This window comes from Pristiophorus japonicus, chromosome 21 (assembly GCF_044704955.1).
Source record: "Pristiophorus japonicus isolate sPriJap1 chromosome 21, sPriJap1.hap1, whole genome shotgun sequence".
NCBI classification, from domain to species: Eukaryota; Metazoa; Chordata; class Chondrichthyes; family Pristiophoridae; genus Pristiophorus; species Pristiophorus japonicus.
This window is the reverse complement of record NC_091997.1, coordinates 85,763,597-85,783,353: the sequence shown is the minus strand read 5'-3', so window position 1 is coordinate 85,783,353 and position 19,757 is coordinate 85,763,597. Positions and strand designations below refer to the sequence as shown.

At 47.2% G+C, this 19,757-nt stretch overlaps 1 protein-coding gene across 5 annotated transcripts; it reads right to left on the bottom strand.

Annotated features, from left to right (window-relative positions):
- Positions 1-774: 774 nt before the first annotated feature.
- On the bottom strand, positions 775-19,410 carry LOC139234162 (uncharacterized). Of its 5 annotated transcripts, none has more exons than XM_070865173.1 (11): positions 19,349-19,410; positions 17,275-17,380; positions 9,936-10,328; positions 9,075-9,551; positions 8,805-8,909; positions 5,403-5,522; positions 5,271-5,292; positions 5,139-5,173; positions 4,858-5,044; positions 2,167-2,201; positions 775-2,093 (listed from the first exon to the last, which is right to left on the bottom strand). In XM_070865173.1, the coding sequence occupies exons 2-11, from the start codon at positions 17,327-17,329 to the stop codon at positions 1,828-1,830; spliced, it is 1,695 nt and encodes a 564-aa protein (XP_070721274.1). In that variant the 5' UTR covers positions 17,330-17,380; positions 19,349-19,410; the 3' UTR covers positions 775-1,827. The 5 variants fall into 5 exon arrangements, with proteins under 5 accessions (XP_070721274.1, XP_070721277.1, XP_070721275.1 ...); XM_070865176.1 differs by having other exon boundaries at positions 775-1,952; XM_070865174.1 differs by lacking the exon at positions 19,349-19,410 and adding an exon at positions 13,012-13,186 and having other exon boundaries at positions 17,275-17,360.
- Between the last annotated feature and the right edge of the window lie 347 nt (positions 19,411-19,757).

The following is a 19,757-nucleotide window of genomic DNA, read 5'->3' as shown; positions in this document are numbered from 1 at the left end:
TGCTACACACCAGTCCTTGCGTGTGGTGCTCATATTGCAAATGGCACCCATTGTTTCAGAGATCGTGCTGAAGCCAAGGGCTGGACAATGAGGCAAATGCCAGGGTTATGAGGGTTAATTCACTGACTCTGTCCCCTCCCACCCCCTCCCCCCAACCTGCCGTCAGAGTGAGCTCTGCTTCAAGGAGACACAATGGAGCAGAGGGTCACAGAGTTAACCCCTGACCCGTTTGAGCATGGCTGCCCTCAAGGAGTGTGGGATTGGTGACTCTCGCGTGAAAGTCGTTTTGTCTTACTGATAGACATGTATTGTTCAACATTGAAATGTTTTATGCTTTTAAAAATACTCTTTAGTGATCTGCTGGGGGCTGACAATTTATACCAAACTTTCTCTTACACAATCATGAACTTCTCTCAGCGTCCTCATAAATTTGCTTCCACTCCCCCTCCAACCCACTCCCCCCACACCCTCCTCACTCCCACTCCCCCCACTCCACCCTCCCACTCCCCCTAGCCTACCACTCTCCATTGCCCCTTCCCTCACACCCTCTTCACTCCCCACTCTCCCTCCCACTCCCCCTTCCCTCCCACTCCCCACTGCCCACTCACACATCCCTCCCAATCCCCTCAAACCCTCCTCACTCCCACTCTCCCCACTCCCCCTCCCTTCTCCCACTTCCCCTTGAGTCTAAATGCAGTGTCCTCACTGAGATCAGTTCATTCATTCAATTAGTTAGCCATAAAATTCCTGCTGGACAGATGACACAGCTCGTCATTTAGTTATAATTTTTAAACAGTGTTTATTGAATGACTTCCAATCACACAAGTTCCATTTTGCGTATTACACACCAGCGATGCGTTGTTCTATCTAAGCAGAGTCCAAGGGGGTGAAGTTGCTCTTCGCCAGCAGTGTGAAGCTCATCGCGAATCGAGCGCACGTTTCACACCGAGCCCGAATTTCATTTCCATCAAAGTCGAAACTGACGAGGACCAATTTCACGTCGAATGTGTTACAGTTATATTCTTCAACCGTGGGTTCCCATCGCCCTCGTCCGGTGTCGGTGAGAGTGGAAACTCACATTGAGTCTGTCTCCATGTTCTGTGTCGGTCGCCACAAAAACTCAGAACAAACCGGGAAAGGCAAGGAGCTGCCACCAGCGGCTTTATATCATTTGTGAAACATTGGGAGAAGATATCTCCGCACACAATCCTGCGCTTCAAGCAGCTTCAATGTTACAATCTGTGAAAACGCACTTGTGTTCAACGAGCGTCGGTTGTACACCTGTATTCTGCGTGGTTTCCCTTCCCTCAAAATTAATGAATGAATTGAAAGACTTGCATTTATCAAGCGCCTTTCATGACCTCTGGAGATCGCAAAGCACTTTACAGCGAATTCAGTATTTTTTGAAGTTTAGTCACTGTTGTAATTTAGGAAAAGTGGCAGCTAATTTGCACACAGCAAGGTCCCACAAACAGCAATGTGATAATGGCCGGTTTGGATCCTGGAACAAGTGGTAGGCCCCTTATTAGCATATTCAAAGGAGCCTAACGCCTACATCAGGGACTCCTCTACAGGCCCAAACCAATATGGCATCAAACATGTTTCCGACACTACTCGGGCATGGTGGGTTGGCCTCCTAAATTGGACCTCTTTTGCACCCATGATCCATCCAGAAATCCAGTGCAACAATGTCGAATTCTCCCCCACCCTGGGGGTCTGCAGTGGGAAAGTGTTCAATACCCAGTGTAAAATATATATTTTAAAATCTAGTACCACAATGAGTTTAACCAAGTTATCCGTTGCCTTTCTCCCATTACTCAATCACATTCAGGCTTCCTCTATTTTAGCATAAATAGGATTTTCTTCCATCTCTAACGGGCCAGGTTGTGGATCATCTTCCTCCAGCCAAGACCTTGTCTCCGTGTCTCCTGGGCTCCCTGTCCCCGGGCAACCTATCAAAGAATAAGTCTGCTCATTAGACAGAGCAACGGGATCCTCCTTACTGTCCTCTTTGGGCTGCGATTGGCCGTCTGGTTTGAGTTCAATGGCTAAAGAGGTTTCAACCTGCGGTACATGGTCCGTGCGGTCACTGCCTAGAAATTAAGAGGGTTTCACTTCCATGTGGGGACAGATAATGAAAGATACTGAAAGATTGCCACGACTTACATTTTACTGCCTGGATTTCAGTTTTGCCGTCATCACTGGGAAAACAGAAAATTAAATGTGTGAAAAATGAGTAACATATGATTCAAACAATATTAAACAGCTGTAAGTGGAAACTACATTCAGTCACTTTCTCCCCACTGGCCTGGATTTCAGTCTAACCCAGCCTGAAATTCCCTCATTCATTTTCCCTGATTCTGTCTGTCACTCTCTGTCTGTCACTCTCTGTCTGTCACTCTCTGACTGTCACTCTCTGACTGTCACTCTGTCTGTCACTCTCTGTCTGTCACTCTCTGTCTGTCACTCTCTGACTGTCACTCTCTGTCTGTCACTCTCTGTCTGTCACTCTGTCTGTCACTCTCTGTCTGTCACTCTCTGTCTGTTACTCTGTCTGTCATTCTCTGTCTGTCACTCTCTGTCTGTTACTCTGTCTGTCACTCTCTGACTCTCGGATTGTCTCACCGATTCTCTTTCTCTCTGTTTCTTTCTCTTTCTCTCCATCTATCTCTCTCTCTCGGTCTCTCTCCCTGTCTCTCTCTCTGTCTCGCTCTGCCTGCCTCTTTCTCTCTCTCGCTCTGAGTCTCTCTGTGTCTCTGTCTCTCTTTGCCTGTCTCTCTCTCTTTCTCGCTGTTTCTATCTGTCTCCGTCTCTCTCTTTCTGTCTCTCTCTCTCTGCCTATCACCGTCTCTCCCTGTCTCTCTCTATGCCTCTCTCTCTGTTGCTCTCTCTGTCTCTGTCTCTGCCTCTCTCTCTCTCTCTCTCTCTCGCTGTCTCTGTCTGACTGTCTCCGTCTCTCTCTCTCTCTCTCACTGTCTCTCTTTGCCTGTCTTTCTCTCTCTCTCTCTCTCTCTCTCTCAGACTCTCTCTTTGTCTCTGTCTCTTTCTGTCTCTCTCTGCCTGTCTCACTGTCTCTCGTTGTCTCTCGCTGCCTGTCTCTGTCTCTCTCTTCCTGTCTCGCTGACTCTCTCTCTCTCTCTCTCTCTCTCGCTGTCTCTCTGCCTGTCTCTGTCTCTCTCACTGCCTGTCTCCGTCTCTCTCTGTCTCTCTCTGCCTGTTTCACTGTCTCTCTGTCTCTCTCTCTCTCTCTTGCTGCCTCTCTGCCTGTCTCCATCTCTCTCTCTTTCTCTCTGTTTGTCTCTCTCTCTCGCTGTCTCTCTCTCTGTCTCTCTTACTGTCTCTCTCACTCTCTCTCTCACTCTCTCTCTCTCTCGCTGTCTCTCTCTCTGTCTCTCTCTCTCTCTGTCTCTGCTGGTCTTGCTGTTTCTCTCTCTGTCTCTGTTTCTCGCTCTCTGTCTGTTATTCGATCCCCGTCTCACTGTCTATCTCCGTCTCGATTGTAGAGGGTTAATCACATAAAGTTAATTATGATATTTAGTCATTTACAGTGTGTTTCTGCTCCATGCTTCGTGGATTGTTGTTGCTATAGAGAGAGAGAGAGGGAAGCGATCTTGAGATGCACACCAGCTTATTATGAGACTGTCGGCGCCTCGAGATCTCATGCTTTGTGGACAAGCAGCTGGGGTGTTACAGATTAGGAGTTGGCCATAAGCCACATGCACCCATGTTTTGTTTAATAGTATAAAGGAGCGGCACTGTCCCTTAGCTCTTCGAACTTCACCTTGGACCGCGATTCGCGAGCGGTGCCGGGACCCCCAAGGCTCCAGACCAGCCGTCGTTGCAGAGTTCCCGACAGGCCGAAGGCCGTCAGCGTTGTTGCATCTTATCATACTTCTCTTTTCTTCGTAAACTTTTTTATTAATATTTCTTTTCCCTCAGTAAACAGTATTTAATTCTTTACTTCATTTGTCTTATCTATTATTTAACATTCACCCAGATCCCGAACCTGGGTCTATTATTATCGATCCAAAACACTGTCTCTCTTTCTCTTTCTCTCTTTGTGTTGCTCTCTGTCTGTCTCTCTCTGTCTCTCTCTGTCTCTCTGTGTCTCTGTTACTGTCTCCATATCTCTCTTTATCTCTCTGAGTCTGCTATGTAAGCTGTCCTCTCTGCAAAGAGTGTTCAGCCTCAATCCAATTCCTTGCCTAAAACTGCCAATCATTCAGTAAAATATTTGGACGAAATTGATCACTATGGTCACATATGCCAAAATATTGTCCTGAGAGAGTTTAAAAAAAAAAGATAACTTCATAAGGGCACTGTGATGCTTTTCTGATAGTGCTCCTTTATTCCAATATCAGGTCAGTCTCTATCTGAATCTATCACTGTCTGTCTGTCTCTGTCGCAGTCTCTGTCTGAACCTATCACTGTCTGTCTCTGTCTCTGTCTTTCTCTGTCTCTTTCTTTCTCTCACATTTTCTCTCATGGTCCTTGATGAAATTAATTTGGTCATCTCGATCCAGTTTGCAGCTCATGTGAGCCACAGTACAAAACTACCTCTAAATTGGCCCTTCCACTCAAACAGGACATGAGGTGTGAGAAGTGAAGATGTCTGACCTCTCTCCTGACCTTGGAGTTGAGGAACATTGTTGGGACAGTCCAGAGGGAGTTTTACGCTGTGCCTAATCTGGAGTGCTCCAAGTGATACTGTGTGGCCAAAGTGGAAAAGTAACCCATTTGCCAGCATGGGCTCCCCTCACCTTCATTACATTAACGATCTTCTAACCCTCCATCCTAAAACAAAGTTGTGGTCAGTGTTGACCGTAGCCGAGGGGTGACAGCTGTCACTCTGCTTACCCTTTGACCATTGACTCCTCGATCAAACAGTACACATGCTCTGTAGAGTCAATGTTTGGGCCAGTGCTCTCCATTCCTTCACCAGGCCTTGGCTGGCTCGACGGCGTTGGAACTCTTGTCACCGAGTACGCAACAGGCTCGTTGTCATCGCTCTGATCCTTCCTGGGAACCACAGAGTACGGGAAACCTGGACAGAAGGGCGGGAACACCATGTGTGCTTTTAGTTTCAACTCTCAAAGGGCCAGGATCGGAAGAGCTGGCCAGCAATTCTAGTCACTTACATTCAGCCACTTGTGTCAGCTGCACATCACCGGCCCTACAGTTAGCAAAGAAAAGTAACCTGTAAATGTTCCATTAAATGAGCAAAATTATACAGAAAGTCTGCCGAAATACTGATCAAATCCCATCCCTACCTGGGTCCTGGTGCTGAGGATCCTTCACAACACATGCCGTAAGATGGGAAAGATAAATGTAAGAATCTATGTAAGGAATCTGCTCTTACAATTTTATAGATTTAGATCAAACATTTTAACGCTCTTGCTTACCTTTACCTTTGACAGATTGTCGTTTCCTTCGGCAAACTACCCCAATAATGCAAACTATCCCAACAATGCAAATGAGTACAATCAGACACACTATGGCTACGTTCACAGTGATGGCAGGGTCTGGAAATGCATAGGAGAAGCAACATTAAGTTCAGTTTGTGCAATGCCGTCTTATATGTACAGCTGATCACACTGGTTACCTGGGCCGAGGAAGATACTTTTCTGTTACAATCTGGAAAAGTGCAATTGCGAAGGAAGAAAATCGAACCAACGTCTAATGGGTACAAAGTGGACAATTGCTCTTGAATCTCTCGCTTAATTTCTGTTGTATTCAGTCATGGGATGTGGGCATCATTGACAAGGCCAAAATTTATTGCCCATCTCTTATTGCCCGTGAGAAGGTGGTGGTGAGCCACCTTCTTGAACCGCTGCAGTCCACGTGATGAAGGTACTCCCACAGTGCTGTTAGAGAGGGAGTTCCAAGATTTTGACCAGCGACGATAAAAGATCAGTGATATATTTACAAGTCAGGATGGTGTGTGACTGAGGGGAACTTGGAGATGAGGATGTTCCTCTCCAAGTCACAATCCATTCTACTGCCCTTGATCTTCTACATGGTGGAGGTCACGGGTTTGGGAGGTGCTGCCGAAGAAGCCTTGGTGAGTTGCTGCAGTGCATCGTGGATGGTACACACTGCAGCCACGGTACGCTGGTTGTGGAGGGAGTGAACGTTTAACATGTGGTTGGAATGCAAATCAAGCAGGCTCCTTAATCCTGATGGTGTCGAGCATCAAATTGTTGGAGCTCAACTCATCATTCCATCACACTCCTGACTTGTGCCTTGTAGATGGTGGAAAGACTTTGGGGAGTCAGGAGGTGAGACACTCGCCACAGAATACCCAGCCTCTGACCTGCTCTTCTAGCCACAGCAATTATGTGACTGGTCCAGTTAAGTTTCTGGTCAATGCTGACCCCTAGGAAGTTGATGGTGGGGATTCAGTGAAGGTAATGCCGTTGAATATCAAGTGAAGGTGGTTAGACTCTCTCTTGTTGGAGATGGTCATTCCCTGGCACTTGTGTTGCGCAAATGTTACTTGCCACTTATCAGTCAAAGTCTGAATGTTGTCCAGGTCTTGCTGCATACAGACATGGACTGCTTTATTATCTGAGGGGTTGCAAATGGAACAGAAGACTGCAATCATGAACATACATACCTGGGCAATTCTCCACTTTGTTGGGTAGACGCCAGTGATGTAGCTTTAATGGAACAGCTTGGATAGAGGCAGGGTAAGTTGTGGGACAAAAGTCTTCAGCACTGCAGTCGGGATACTGTCGGGGCCCATAGACTTTGCCGTATCCAGTGCGTCAGCTATTTCTTGATATGACATGGAGTGAATCAAATTGGCTGAAGACTGTTTTCTGTGATATTGGGGACCTCCGGAGGAGGCCGAGATGAATCATCCGCACACCACTTCTGGCTGAAGATGGTTGCAAACACTTCTGCTTGTCTTTTGCACTCACGTGCTGGCTTTGCCATCATGGAGGATGGGGATGTTCATGGAGCCTCTTCCCCTTAGTTGTTTAATTGTCCACCACCATTCATGACTGCATGTGGCAGGACTGCAGAGCTTTGATCTGATCCGTTGGTTGTGGAATCGCTTCACTCTGCCTATAGCATGCTGCATGTGCTGTTTAGCATGCATGTAGTGTAGCTACAGCAGGTTGGCACCTCATTTTTAGGTGTGCTTGGTGCTGCTCCTGGCATGCTCTTTTACACGCTTCATTGAACCAGGGTTGGTCCCCTGGCTTAATTGTAATGGTAGAGTGAGGGATATGCCGGGACATGAGGTCACAGATTGTTGTGGAATACAATTCTGCTGCTGATGATGGCCCTCATGAATGCCCAGTTTTATCTGCAAGGTCTTTTCTGAATCTATCCCATTTCTTCTTCTCTCTTCTTAGGCAGTGCCCCGGAGTTGAGCATGACTTGCTTCCACACTAAAATGAGTTCTAAGGTGACTGATGAGACTAATGCGGGCCAGATCTCGAACTTCATTTTAAAGGGTGGAAGATGCCTATGCACCATAAATCCTTTTAATATGGGGTGGCCGTTGCACACCAGCCACCACACAGACTTGACAGAGCTGGGTCTTGGTCCAATGGCAAGGGGACCCAAGATGATTGGAGACTAGGCTCTGCTGCACAGGCCTAGCACACACACACACACACACACACACACACACATTCCTACTGACCCCTTCCCTCCCTCCCTCAGGACCTCCCTGGTTTTCAGAGATCGCAGTTTAGATGAGCACATTAATCTTGGAGCAGCTTACGTATTTGTCCATAGAATACTGACACTGAGATCCCATTTAGTACAGTGGTAGACCCACACAACATGATGCAGGGGTGTCCTTAGTGTGAAGATGGGACTTTGTCTCCACAAGGACTGTGCAGTGGTCACTCTTTCCAATACTGTCATGGACAGATGCATCTGTGACAGGTAGATTGGTGAGGATGTGGTCATGTATGTTTTTCCCTCATGTTGGTTCTTTCACCATCTGCCATAGGCCCAGTCTGGCAAGGATGTCCTTCAGGACGAGGCTAGGTCGGTCAGTAGTGGTGCTACCGAACCACTCAGTGCTTCTTCCAAGTGCTGTTCAACATGGAGGAGTACTGATTTATCAACTGAGGGAGGGCGGTTGGTGGTAATCAGCAGGAGGTTTCCTTGCCCATGTTTGACCTGATGCCATGAGACTTTACGATGTTAGGGAGTCAATGTTGAGGAGTTCAGAAGAATGAGAGGGGATCTCATAGAAACGTTTAAAATTCTGATGGGTTTAGACAGGTTAGATGCAGGAAGAATGTTCCCAATGTTGGGGAAGTCCAGAACCAAGGGTCACAGTCTAAGGATAAGGGGTAAGCCATTTAGGACCGAGATGAGGAGAAACTTCTTCACCCAGAGAGTGGTGAACCCGTGGAATTCTCTACCACAGAAAGTTGTTGAGGCCAATTCACTAAATATATTCAAAAAGGAGTTAGATGTAGTCCTTACTACTCGGGGGATCAAGGGGTATGGCGAGAAAGCAGGAATGGGGTACTGAAGTTTCATGTTCAGCCATGAACTCATTGAATGGCGGTGCAGGCTTGAAGGGCCGAATGGCCTACTCCTGCACCTATTTTCTATGTTTCTATGTTTCTATGACTCCCAGGACCACTATCTCCCAACTGTATACCACTGTGCCGCCACCTCTGGTGGGTCTGTCCTGCCGGTGGGACCGGACATACCCTGGGAAGGTGATGGAGGAGTCTGGGACATTGTGTGAAAGAATTACTTATATTATTTATATTGAATTATTGATATAAAATGGTTTACATCATATTCTAGATTGTATCACTTACTTTGTATGTTTGTAGGAGTAATGCTTCCGGTCACTGAGGATATTCCAGATGTTGAGGTGGGAGTGTCTGAAGATTTCCTGCTGCTCATTACACTGGTTACCTGGGCTGAGGAACATACTTTTCTGGTTACAATCTAGAATAGTGCAATGGCAAAGGAAGGAAATCAAAGTAACTTCTAAAGGGTACAAACTGGACAATGGACCTGGAATCTCACACCTTGAATTATTGATATTAAATGGTTCACATTATGTTTTAGATTGCATCACTTACTTTGAGTATTTGTACAAGTTATGCTGCTGCTCTCTGAGGATATTCCAGATGTTGAGGTGGGAGTGTCTGAAGTTTCTGCACTGGGCTCTGTCACAAGGGAGATGTTTGCTGCAATCTTCCAGACAGGTTTCCCTGAATCCTGACTGTGTACAGCACAGAGATACCTCCCAGTGTCCACCAGGCCCGCTGAGTGAATAGTAAGGTTGTGAGACTGGCGGCTAACCAAAGGATTGTGTGAGCTTTGGGTAGAGATTCTTTGTGATGACTCTCTATCCACACAGCAACGTGTGTTAGAATGTGCAGCATGATCCTCAGTGTGAACAGAGTGCAGACACTTGTTGACGTTTCCAGATCTGAACCAAAACAGAGTGAAGGGGAGTGGTTTTATATTCTCAAACTGGCAGGGTAAAGTCACATTCTCTCCCTCTGACACTGTCAGCGACAAATTTTCTTTAATCAAAAATATATCAGTTGAATCTATAAACAACATTGAAAAGAATATTTGTTAATATAATAATCTCCAATGTGATACTTAGTCGAAGGATTTCCTAATGTCCATGTACACTGCATCCACCGCATTCCCCCACCTACCATGTCTCTTACCTCCTGGACAGTTTGAAACCCGTGCCAGCTACTTCTCACTATTACTCTTTATCTACACACAAGGTAATTTCATCTTAATGAAGGCAATGACAGCTATCTGCCCGAAAACCTCTTCTAATATCTCCCCAACGTCTCTCTAATATCTCCTCTAATATCTCGCCTAATACCTTACCTTAAATTACCCCTAATGTTCCCACAACAATCCCTCCCCCAATACCTGCCCCGATCCCTCCCGCGATATTGCCCCAGTGCACCTACCATCCTGGGTTATCACAAAGAACAAGTCGTGGTTTTCACATCCCGGCTGTGACAGTGTGAGCCAGGACGGACACTCCAATGCCCCTCCTTCTGTGGAATCTTGAGCCATGCAGGTAAACACCATCGAGTTAATCGTCTTCACAGCGAATGTCAGAGACTCCGTTTCATGGTCATTTAATTTGCATTTTGTACACTCTGGCTCACTGTGTCCTTTTTTCCCCTGAGGACCGATATTTTCATAACATGGCTTTTCGTTCTTACATTTTATTTTACCCATTTCTGACCCGGGATCACTGGAGTTGCACAAGGTTACTTTATTCCCAGCACCGGTGGGCACGTTGCATTGCAGAGTGGTGACATCTCCTGGTCTTAGGAAGAAGAGATAAGTGGATCCTGCGGGGAAAGGGCAGAATGGGATAGAGATAGAGACAGGAAAGCTCATTAAACAGTCAACGTGAAACAAAGCCTCTCATAGGAAATTATGCTCTGCACAATGGCTTGGTAATAGGCCAGTTTATTGTTCCTTTCATAGAATTCTTTGCCACAGTCTGTAAATTAGCGTATCCACTTGATGTCAATTTACAGCTTCCAAATTGTTTCATTAACGCTTGTTGACAATGTGTATGGTTTGAATGACACTGATCAGCAAGACTAGCCTTATCAAAACGATGTAACTATTTGTACTGTACTTTTTTTGACAGACAGGCGTCTGTCAAGCCCCGCCCCCCATGACTATACTGCACTTTTTTGACTGACAGGTGACAAGCCCCGCCCCTGTCAAGCTCTGCCCCCTCCCCGCCTAAATCATTCCATCCATGTGGTGCCGTGACGCAGGACCTGAGGCACCGAACCCGCCCACCCTCCCTCCGACCAGCGTGGGCCCGAGAGCAGCTGGTGGGGGGCGATAGCGAGAGGCAGAGTGAGACTGGGGGGAGGGGGAGAAAGAGACTGGGGCGGTGGTGGTGAGAGGGGCTGGGGGGAGCGGGAAAGTGAGCGAGACTGGGAGGAGAGAGAAATTGAGGGAAGAGAGAGAGAGAGAGAGATTGGGGGTAGAGAGAGAGAGAGACTGTGGGGAGAGAGAGCAGTTGTGGGGAGAGACATGATTGGAAGGAAGACAGATCATGTTCTTCCAACCCCCTACAAGGGACATCGTTGGAGTGAATGATATCCAGAAGTCACCACACTGTCACTATTCACTTCACAGCCAATAAACCTGTTACCAATCCGTACACAATCCCTGCCCCATCTATGGTGTGGGAGGATGGGGCGGAAGGGGGTGGATGTACTTGCGCTGGGACAAGGCACTTTGGCTGGGGGAGGCATGCACTTGGACTAGGGTAAGGCACTTCGGCTGGGGGAGGCATGCACTTGGACTAGGGTAAGACCCTTCGGCTGGGGGAGGGATGTACTTGGACTGGGGCAAGGTACTTTGGTTGGCCCTTGCTATCTTCTTTGGAGCTCTGACCTCTGTCACTTCAGGAAGTCAAAGTGGATCGAGTTACAATTTGCAAAGTCAGTGAGACCTTGGGATAGGTGGTTCCAGTTACACATTCCTGTGAAACTTCAGGGTGTGGCTTATTCTCCAAGGGGACCAATCAGAAACAAAAGGTGGAACATGTTGGCCATTTTTGCAGTACAAATAAGCGCATCCTTATCAAAATTAACAACAATATCCTGTGTGTTTACAACCATAGTGTATTATCCTTCCTTATCTTCCTCAACAGCTTAAAGGCCCTTGACACAGTGAACCTTCTCCAATGGTTCTCCAATGGCCCACCTTTGTGGCACTGCTGTTAAATACATCCACTCCTATCTTTCTCACATCCTCAGGAATTGTTCTCCTCCCGTGTGCAATGGTCGCCCCATGTCCACCCAAGGCTCCATCCTTGGTCCTCTCCTATATTCCACATATACATGCTATTTCTCAGGAACATTATCAAGGAGTCAGCTTCCATACGTAGCCAAGTCGATACCTCACTTCACCTCTCCATCAATGTCCTCAGTGCTGTACTGTCCGATTTCTTAGCTGGCATCAGGTTCGAGACAGACCAGGCCTTTCCCCAGAAAAAGCAAAGCCATTCCCTTCAGCTCCACTATACCTATTTGACCCTGAGCTGTACCTCAAACCCACATCTAGCCCTCCACCAGATGTCATGACTCACCTCCCAAAGATTGCTGCTTCCATTCCTATCTCATTCTCAGTGCCACTAGAACTCTCCTCCACAATTTCATCTCCATGAACATGGATATCTACAATCCTTTCTTCATCGGTTTCATCCTGTCCCGTATGGCATCCTACTCACCAACCCCTCCTGTCCTCACTGACCTCCCCCTAAGGCATTGAGTTAAAAACTGCTCTTTACCCTCCTAGGACGCTTCCTCAAGGCAATGTCCTGGGCCCAACCATCTTCAACTGCTTCATCAATGACCCTCCCTCCATCATAAGGTCAGAAGTGTGAATATTCGCTGATGATTGCACAGTGTTCAGCTCCATTCACAACAAGTCCCAGGCAATGACAATCTCCAACAAGAAAGGGTCTAACCATTTCCTGACATTCAACGGCATTACATCATCAAATCCTCCACCATCAACATCTGAGGGAGGGATGGTCAGGGGTCATCATCGGTCAAAAATAAAACTGGACCAGCTACATAAATACTGTGGTCAGAGGCTGGGTATTCTGCGGTGAGTGTCTCACCTCCTGACTCCCCAAACTCTCTCCATCACCTACAAGGCACAAGTCAGGAGTGTGATGGAATACTCTCTGTTAGCGCGAATGAAATCCTGGAAGAATCACTCGTCACTCTGAGTCGGTTCCATCATCAAAACGGTTTTTATTACGTCGGCGGGGAGAAAACCTCTGGGTTACTCCAGGCACTACTCACTGCTGAACAAAGAAATTCATCAGTATTTATATGTTTTATACCAGTTCATTACAATTACGCAGCCTATGTCGGCTGGACACAATCCAATCATAAGGATTATAGATTACAAATCGATTCCTCTGGGCCAATAGAATTGGTCCCCCAGACACCAGGGGCCTGCATGATCATCTCATGTTTAGCTGGAACTTACTCATGCCCTCGTGATATTCTTCAGACCTCCTTATCTTTATTGTCCTTGGGTTCTGTGCCTAACCTCCTTATCTTAACACAGTTACAGGAATCCCTTTGTTCAATATTCTGCTAGGACATCTTGTCTGAGGTTTGTTGATTCGGGACATCTGCTGAGCTCTCCCTTTCCAGTGTTCCTGTACAAGGAAATGCAGTGTCATCAGCTACCCAGAAAGTTAGTCAAACTGGTTAGCTGAATTCCCCTCGGGCTTTGCGGAATCCCGGGCAGCCATTTTATATCTGGCTACAATTTTACACATACATACATATATTCAGCAGGTGCCTTTGCCTTGAAAGCGCCCTACAACACTCTCCACTTGCCTGGGTGAGTGCAGCTGCGACAACACTCAAGAAACTCCACACCATCCAGGATAAACAGGATCACATTTTGGCACCCCATCCACCACCTTCAGCATTCACTCCCTCCACCACCGGCGCAACATGGCTGCAGTGTGTACCATCTACAAGATGCTCTGCAGTAACTTGCCAAGACTTCTTCGACAGCACCTCCTAAACCCACGACTTCTACCACATAGAAGAACGAGGGCAGCAGACGCTTGGGAGCATGATCACCTACAAGTTCTCCAAGTGACACACCATCCTGACTTGTAAGTATAATGCTGTTCCTTCATCGTCGCTGGATGAAAATCCTGAAACTCCCTCGCTACCAGCATTGTGGAAAGTGTTCACCACACGGACTTAACGGTTCAAGAGGAAGGGTCACTACCACCTTCTCAAGGAAAACTAGAGACTAAATGCTGACATTTCCAGTGACGACCACATCCAAGGTTTAAAAAAATAAATACCAATCCTTCCATGGCCTCATCTGACTTTGGCCTCCTCTGTGGCCCACTGCATTGATTTAAGAAACCTTAACCTTCACCACTTGCTCAGCCCTCAGCCTTTATGCCCCACACTCTGCTATTCTCTCCCTTAACCCCTCACCCTCCACCTTGGCACATCTTTGGCATCTGCAAAAGGTTCTTTAAAACTTACCTCTCCAACCGAGCCTTTTGCCACTTCCACTCACTCTTCTCCTACCTCGAGCTCACGTCCTTCCCCGCACTTCCACATTTGCAAAACACCACAAGGCCCTGCCCCACTTTAAGCGCTCTCTATGAGTTCCAGTTCTTGTTGTCATGATGTCAACTGTGGTTCAGTGGGTAGCACTGTCGCTTCTGATGTCAGAAGGTTGTGGGTTCAAGTCCCACTCCAGAGACTTGAGCACAAAATCTAGGCCGACCACCCAGTGCAGTGCTGAGGGAGTGCTATACTGTCAGAGGTGTGTTTTTTTTACATGAGACTTTACTGTTTGTGGGACCTAGCTGTGTGAAAATGGGCTGTCGCATTTTCTACATATCAACAGAGATTGCACTTCAGAAGTACTTCATTGGCTTTAAATAGCTTTGGGACATTGTGAGGTTGTAGAAGGTGCTATAGAAATGCAAGACTTTCTTTTTTTCTTGTAATGAACAGATTTCTGATCAGCACATCTAGATTGTCAGAACGATAATTTCTGCTTGCATTGTGTTCAGAAGCTCATTTCCTGCTGGTTAAGATGATAAGCTGCGATGGAGAAGTTAGCAGAGCTCTGATTGGTTGGGTATCATGGAGCGGCTGATAGGGATTTGTGTTTACAACTTGAGCATCTGATACACGCAATCCCCCCCTGTAATGGCCCTGACAGACTGCACCTAGAAACTCTCCACTCACTGACCCAGATGTGTCTATACTATAGATCATTATTGCACCAGAGCTCGAACAAACACCAAACCACATCTCCGTCAGACTCGGTTGTAACTCAGACATCAGCCATGTTTAGACTGAGGATAGAAATACAGAAACATAGAAAATAAGTGCAGGAGTAGGTCATTCAACCTCAGTACCCCACTCCTGCCTTCTCTCTATACGTCCTGATCCCTTTAGCCGCAATGGCCACATCTAACTCCCTTTTGAATATAACCAACGAACTGGACTCAACAACTTTCTGTGGTAGAGAATTCCATACATTCACAATTCTCTGGGTGAAAAAGATTCTCCTCATCTCAGTCCTAGATGGCTTACCCCTAATCCTTAGACTGTGACCCCTGGTTCTGGACTTCCCCAACATCGGGAACATTCTTCCTGCATTTAACCTGTCCAATCCCGTCAGAATTTTATATGCTTCCATGAGATCCCCTCTCATTCTTCTAAATTCCAGTGAATATAAGCCTAGTCGATCCAGTCTTTCTTCATATGCCAGTCCTGCTATCCCGGGAATCAGTCTGGTGAACCTTCGCTGCACTCCCTCAATAGCAAGAATGTCCTTCCTCAGATTAGGAGACCAAAACTGCACATAATACTCAAGGTGTGGTCTCACTAAGGCCCTGTACAACTGCAGCAAGACCTCCCTGCTCCTATACTCAAATCCTCTCGCTATGAAGGCCAACATGCCATTTGCTTTCTTTACTGTCTGCTGAACCTGCATGCCTACTTTCATTGACTGATGTACCATGACACTCAGGTCTCGTTGCACCTCCCCTTTTACTAATCTGTCACCATTTAGATAATAATCTGCCTTCCTGTTTTTGCCACCAAAGTGCATAACCTCACACTTATCCACGGTATACTGCATCTGCCATGCATTTGCCCACTCACCTAACCTGTCCAAGTCACCCTGCAGCCTCTTAGCATCCTCCTCGCAGCTCACACTGTGTCATCTGCAAACTTGGAGATATTACATTCATTTCCTTCGTCCAAATCATTAATATATATTGTAAATAGCTGGGGTCCCAGCACTGAACCTTGCGGTACCTCACTAGTCATTGCCTGCCATTCTGAAAAGTACCCGTTTATTCCCACTCTTTGATCCTGGCTGCCAACCAGTTCTCTACCACGTTAATACATTACCCCAATCCCATGTGCCTTAATTTTGCACACTAATCTCTTGTGTGGGACCTTGTCAAAAGCCTTTTGAAAGTCCAAATACACCACATCCACTGGTTCTCCCTTGTCCACTCTACTAGTTACATCCTCAAAAAATTCTAGAAGATTTGTCAAGCATGATTTCCCTTTCATAAATCCATGCTGATTTGGACCGATCGGGGAGACGTCAATTATCATTTCAGGAACAGAGTCTGCCTGCAGACTGCTCATATTACACGGAATCTGTTTCTACCCACCCCACTCCTAAAATTTCACAGAGTCAGGTTAGAAATGCTCCATTACACAGTCTGGATAGAGTCACCATCCCCCACCCCTTACACAGTCTGGATAGACAGTCTCGATTGGGAACCCTCCCACCCCCTCCAATCACAGTGTCGGTTCCCCTTTCCTTACAGAACAATCGCGGAATGGACGGTCTGTAATGTACAGAAAGCTCTGAGCTGCTCCATTTTGCCAGTGGTGTTGATTTCGAGCCCTGGTCCGAGTGGTGTCGTGGGCCCCGCCCAGTGTGGTCTCCACCCTTTAATGGTGTGAGGCTCGGCTGAGTCATCAAATATAATTGTTACTTCAGAGTTCCCAATGATCGAGTCTGAGCACAAAATCTTACACAGAATTACATGGAATGTTCGGCACAGAAACAGGCCATTCGGCCCAACTGCTCCATGCCGCATTTATGCTCTGCACGGACTTCCCACCCCCTCTCTCCATTAAAGCCCATCAGCAAATCCTTCTAACTCTTCTAAATCTTCCACTATTTCATTCTTAGAGTGAGATATGGTTCTGCAGTAAGGGAAATTGGGATAGGATCAGCAGTGTTCTTGTATTTCATCCCTGCACTGTTTTAAGACAGGAGTTGAACCAAAGACGTTTGCAGCACAGAAGGAGGCAATTGGGCCCATCGTGCCAGTGCTGGCTCTTTGCCAGAGCAAACCCATTGCCTCGCTCTCTCCACAGCCCCAAATCTTCCTCTGCTTCAAATGTTTTCCAGTTTTCCTTCAAAAGATGAAAATGTCTCTGCGTCAACCACTGCCTGTGGCAAAACAAACCTCTGTGTAAAAAATGTTCTCCTAATCTGTCTCCTCACTCTCTTAGTGCCAATTTTAAACTGACCACCCATGATTAAACCGTGTTAAAATGCCTCAGCAACAACTGTCATATGAGTACATTAAACATCCGCGTGAAAGCAGCACTGATGGCAATCGATATCCTTCAATCCTTATATTTCCGCGTTCAGGTACAGATAGAAACTGATATTTCCAGATAAACATGTTGAGGATTAGTTGAAAGTATGGATCCTTACCTACAACATGTTGGAACAGAAGGAAAAGACCCACAAACAGAGCACCAAGCGCCATTTCACATTCCTAGCTCGTTCAGAAGCTGGGTGCCTCTTTCACCATCACATTCTGGTCAGTGAGAGAAACAGAGAAGTGATGAAAGAGGAAATCTTCTTCCTCTTTTAACAACTCAACCACACTAAAAACGACTTGTATTTATATAACACCTTTTATTGTGTTCCTAACACAGATGAGGCTTCACACAGGGAGGTTAAAGTGACCTCAGTCTTTAATCAGACACTCCAGAGTGAGGAACAGGCCTTCGGGGCCGGCTTATAGACAGTGGGTGTGTGTTGTGGGCTCGAAAAAGGTGGTGTCTGCTGTGGGTTGTTCAGGGCAGCCTGTGAACCGCAGCCTCGTTTGGTCCAGGTGCTTTCTGAAAATTTGTCCATTGTCTAGTTTGACTACAAACACCCTAGTCCCTTCTTTAGCTATCACCGTGCCCGCGATCCACTTGGGACCATGTCCATAGTTTCGCTCATACAGAGGGTCATTCAGATCAATTTCCCGTGACACAGTGGCGCGACCATCGTTTAATATTTGTTGCTGCCGTCTGCTCTCTACCTGATCATGCAGGTTGAGCTGAACCAGCGAGAGTCTGGTTTTAAGTGTCCTTTTCATGAGTAGCTCAATCGGGGGCACCCCTGTGAACGAGTGGGGTCTCGTGCAGTAGCTGAGCACTGCTCGGGACAGGCGGGTTTGGAGTGAGTCTTCTGTGACTCGTTTAAGGCTCTGTTTGATGGTTTGTACTGCCCGCACTGCCTGCCCACTGCAGGCTGGTTTAAACAGGGTGACATGTTTGATCCCATTGCGGTTCATGAATTCTTTAAATTTGGCACTGGTGAAACATGGCCCGTTGTTACTGACCAATATGTCAGGCAGGCCGTGGGTGGCAAACATGGCCCTCAGGCTTTCAATGGTGGCGGTGGCGGTGCTTCTCGACATTATTTCACATTCAATCCATTTTGAAAAAGCATCCACCACCACCAGGAACATTTTACTGAGAAACGGGCCCGCATAGTTGACATGGATCCTCGACCATGGTCTGGAGGGCCAGGACCACAAACTTAGTGGTGCCTCTCTGGGTGCGGTGCTCAACTGAGCACACACGCTGCATTGCCGTACACAGGACTCTAAGTCAGAGTCGATACCGGGCCACCACATGTGGGATCTGGGGCTATCGCTTTCATCATTACTATACCCAGATGTGTGCTGTGGAGATCTGAGATGAACGTCTCCCTGCCCTTTTTTGGTAGCACTACGCGGTTACCCCACAACAGCCAGTCTGCCTGAATGGACAGCTCGTCCTTTCGCAACTGGAACGGCTTGATTGGCTCTTGCATTTCAACGGGGATGCTGGCCCAGCTCCCATGCAGTACACAGTTTTTTACTAGGGACAGGAGAGAATATTGGCTGGTCCAAGTCCTAATCTGGCGGGCTGTGACAGGTGATTTATCATTTATCAAACGCTTCCATGACCATCAACAAGTCTGCGGGCTGCGCCACCATCAACAAGTTTGCAGGCTGCGCCATTTCCACCCCGCGTGGTGGGCAATGGTAGCCGACTGAGAGCATCCGCACAGTTCTCGCTGCCTGGCCTGTGGCAGATGGTATAGTTATACGCTGATAGCACAAGGGCCCATCTTTGTATGCGGGCTGAGGCATTAGTATTTATCCCCTTGTTTTCAGCGAACAGGGATATGAGGGGCTTGTGATCGGTTTCCAGCTCAAATTTGAGGCCAAACAGGTACTGAAGCATTTTCTTTACTCCGAACGCACACGCTAATGCCTCTTTCTCAATCATGCTGTAGGCCCTCTCGGCCTTAGACAAGCTCCTGGAAGCATAGGCGACAGGTTGCAACTTCCCCGCAACGTTAGCTTGTTGTAATACACACCCAACTCCGTACGACGACGCGTCACATGCTAGCACAAGTCTTTTACACGGGTTATACAATACAAGCAGCTTGTTGGAGCATAAAATGTTTCTGGCTTTCTCAAAAGCAATTACTTGTTTTTTTCCCCATACCCAGTTCTCACCTTTGCGCAACAACACATGTAGGGGCTCTAAAAGAGTGCTTAACCCCAGTAGGAAGTTACCAAAATAGTTGAGGAGTCCCAGGAACGACCGCAGCTCCATGACGTTCTGTGGCCTGTGCGCGTTCCTGATAGCCTCTGTCTTGGCATCTGTGGGCAGAATGCCGTCCGCCGTGATCTTTCTCCCCAAAAATTCCACTTCTGTTGCCATGAAGACGCATTTCGACCTCTTCAGCCGCAGCACTATGCGATCCAGTCGCTGGAGGACCTCCTCCAGGTTTTGTAGGTGCTTGGCGGTGTCCCAACCCGTGACCAATACGTCGTCCTGAAAGACCACCGTCTATGGTACCAACTTGGGTCGGCTCTCCATGTTTCTCTGGAAAATCACTGCAGCCAACCAAATTCCAAACGG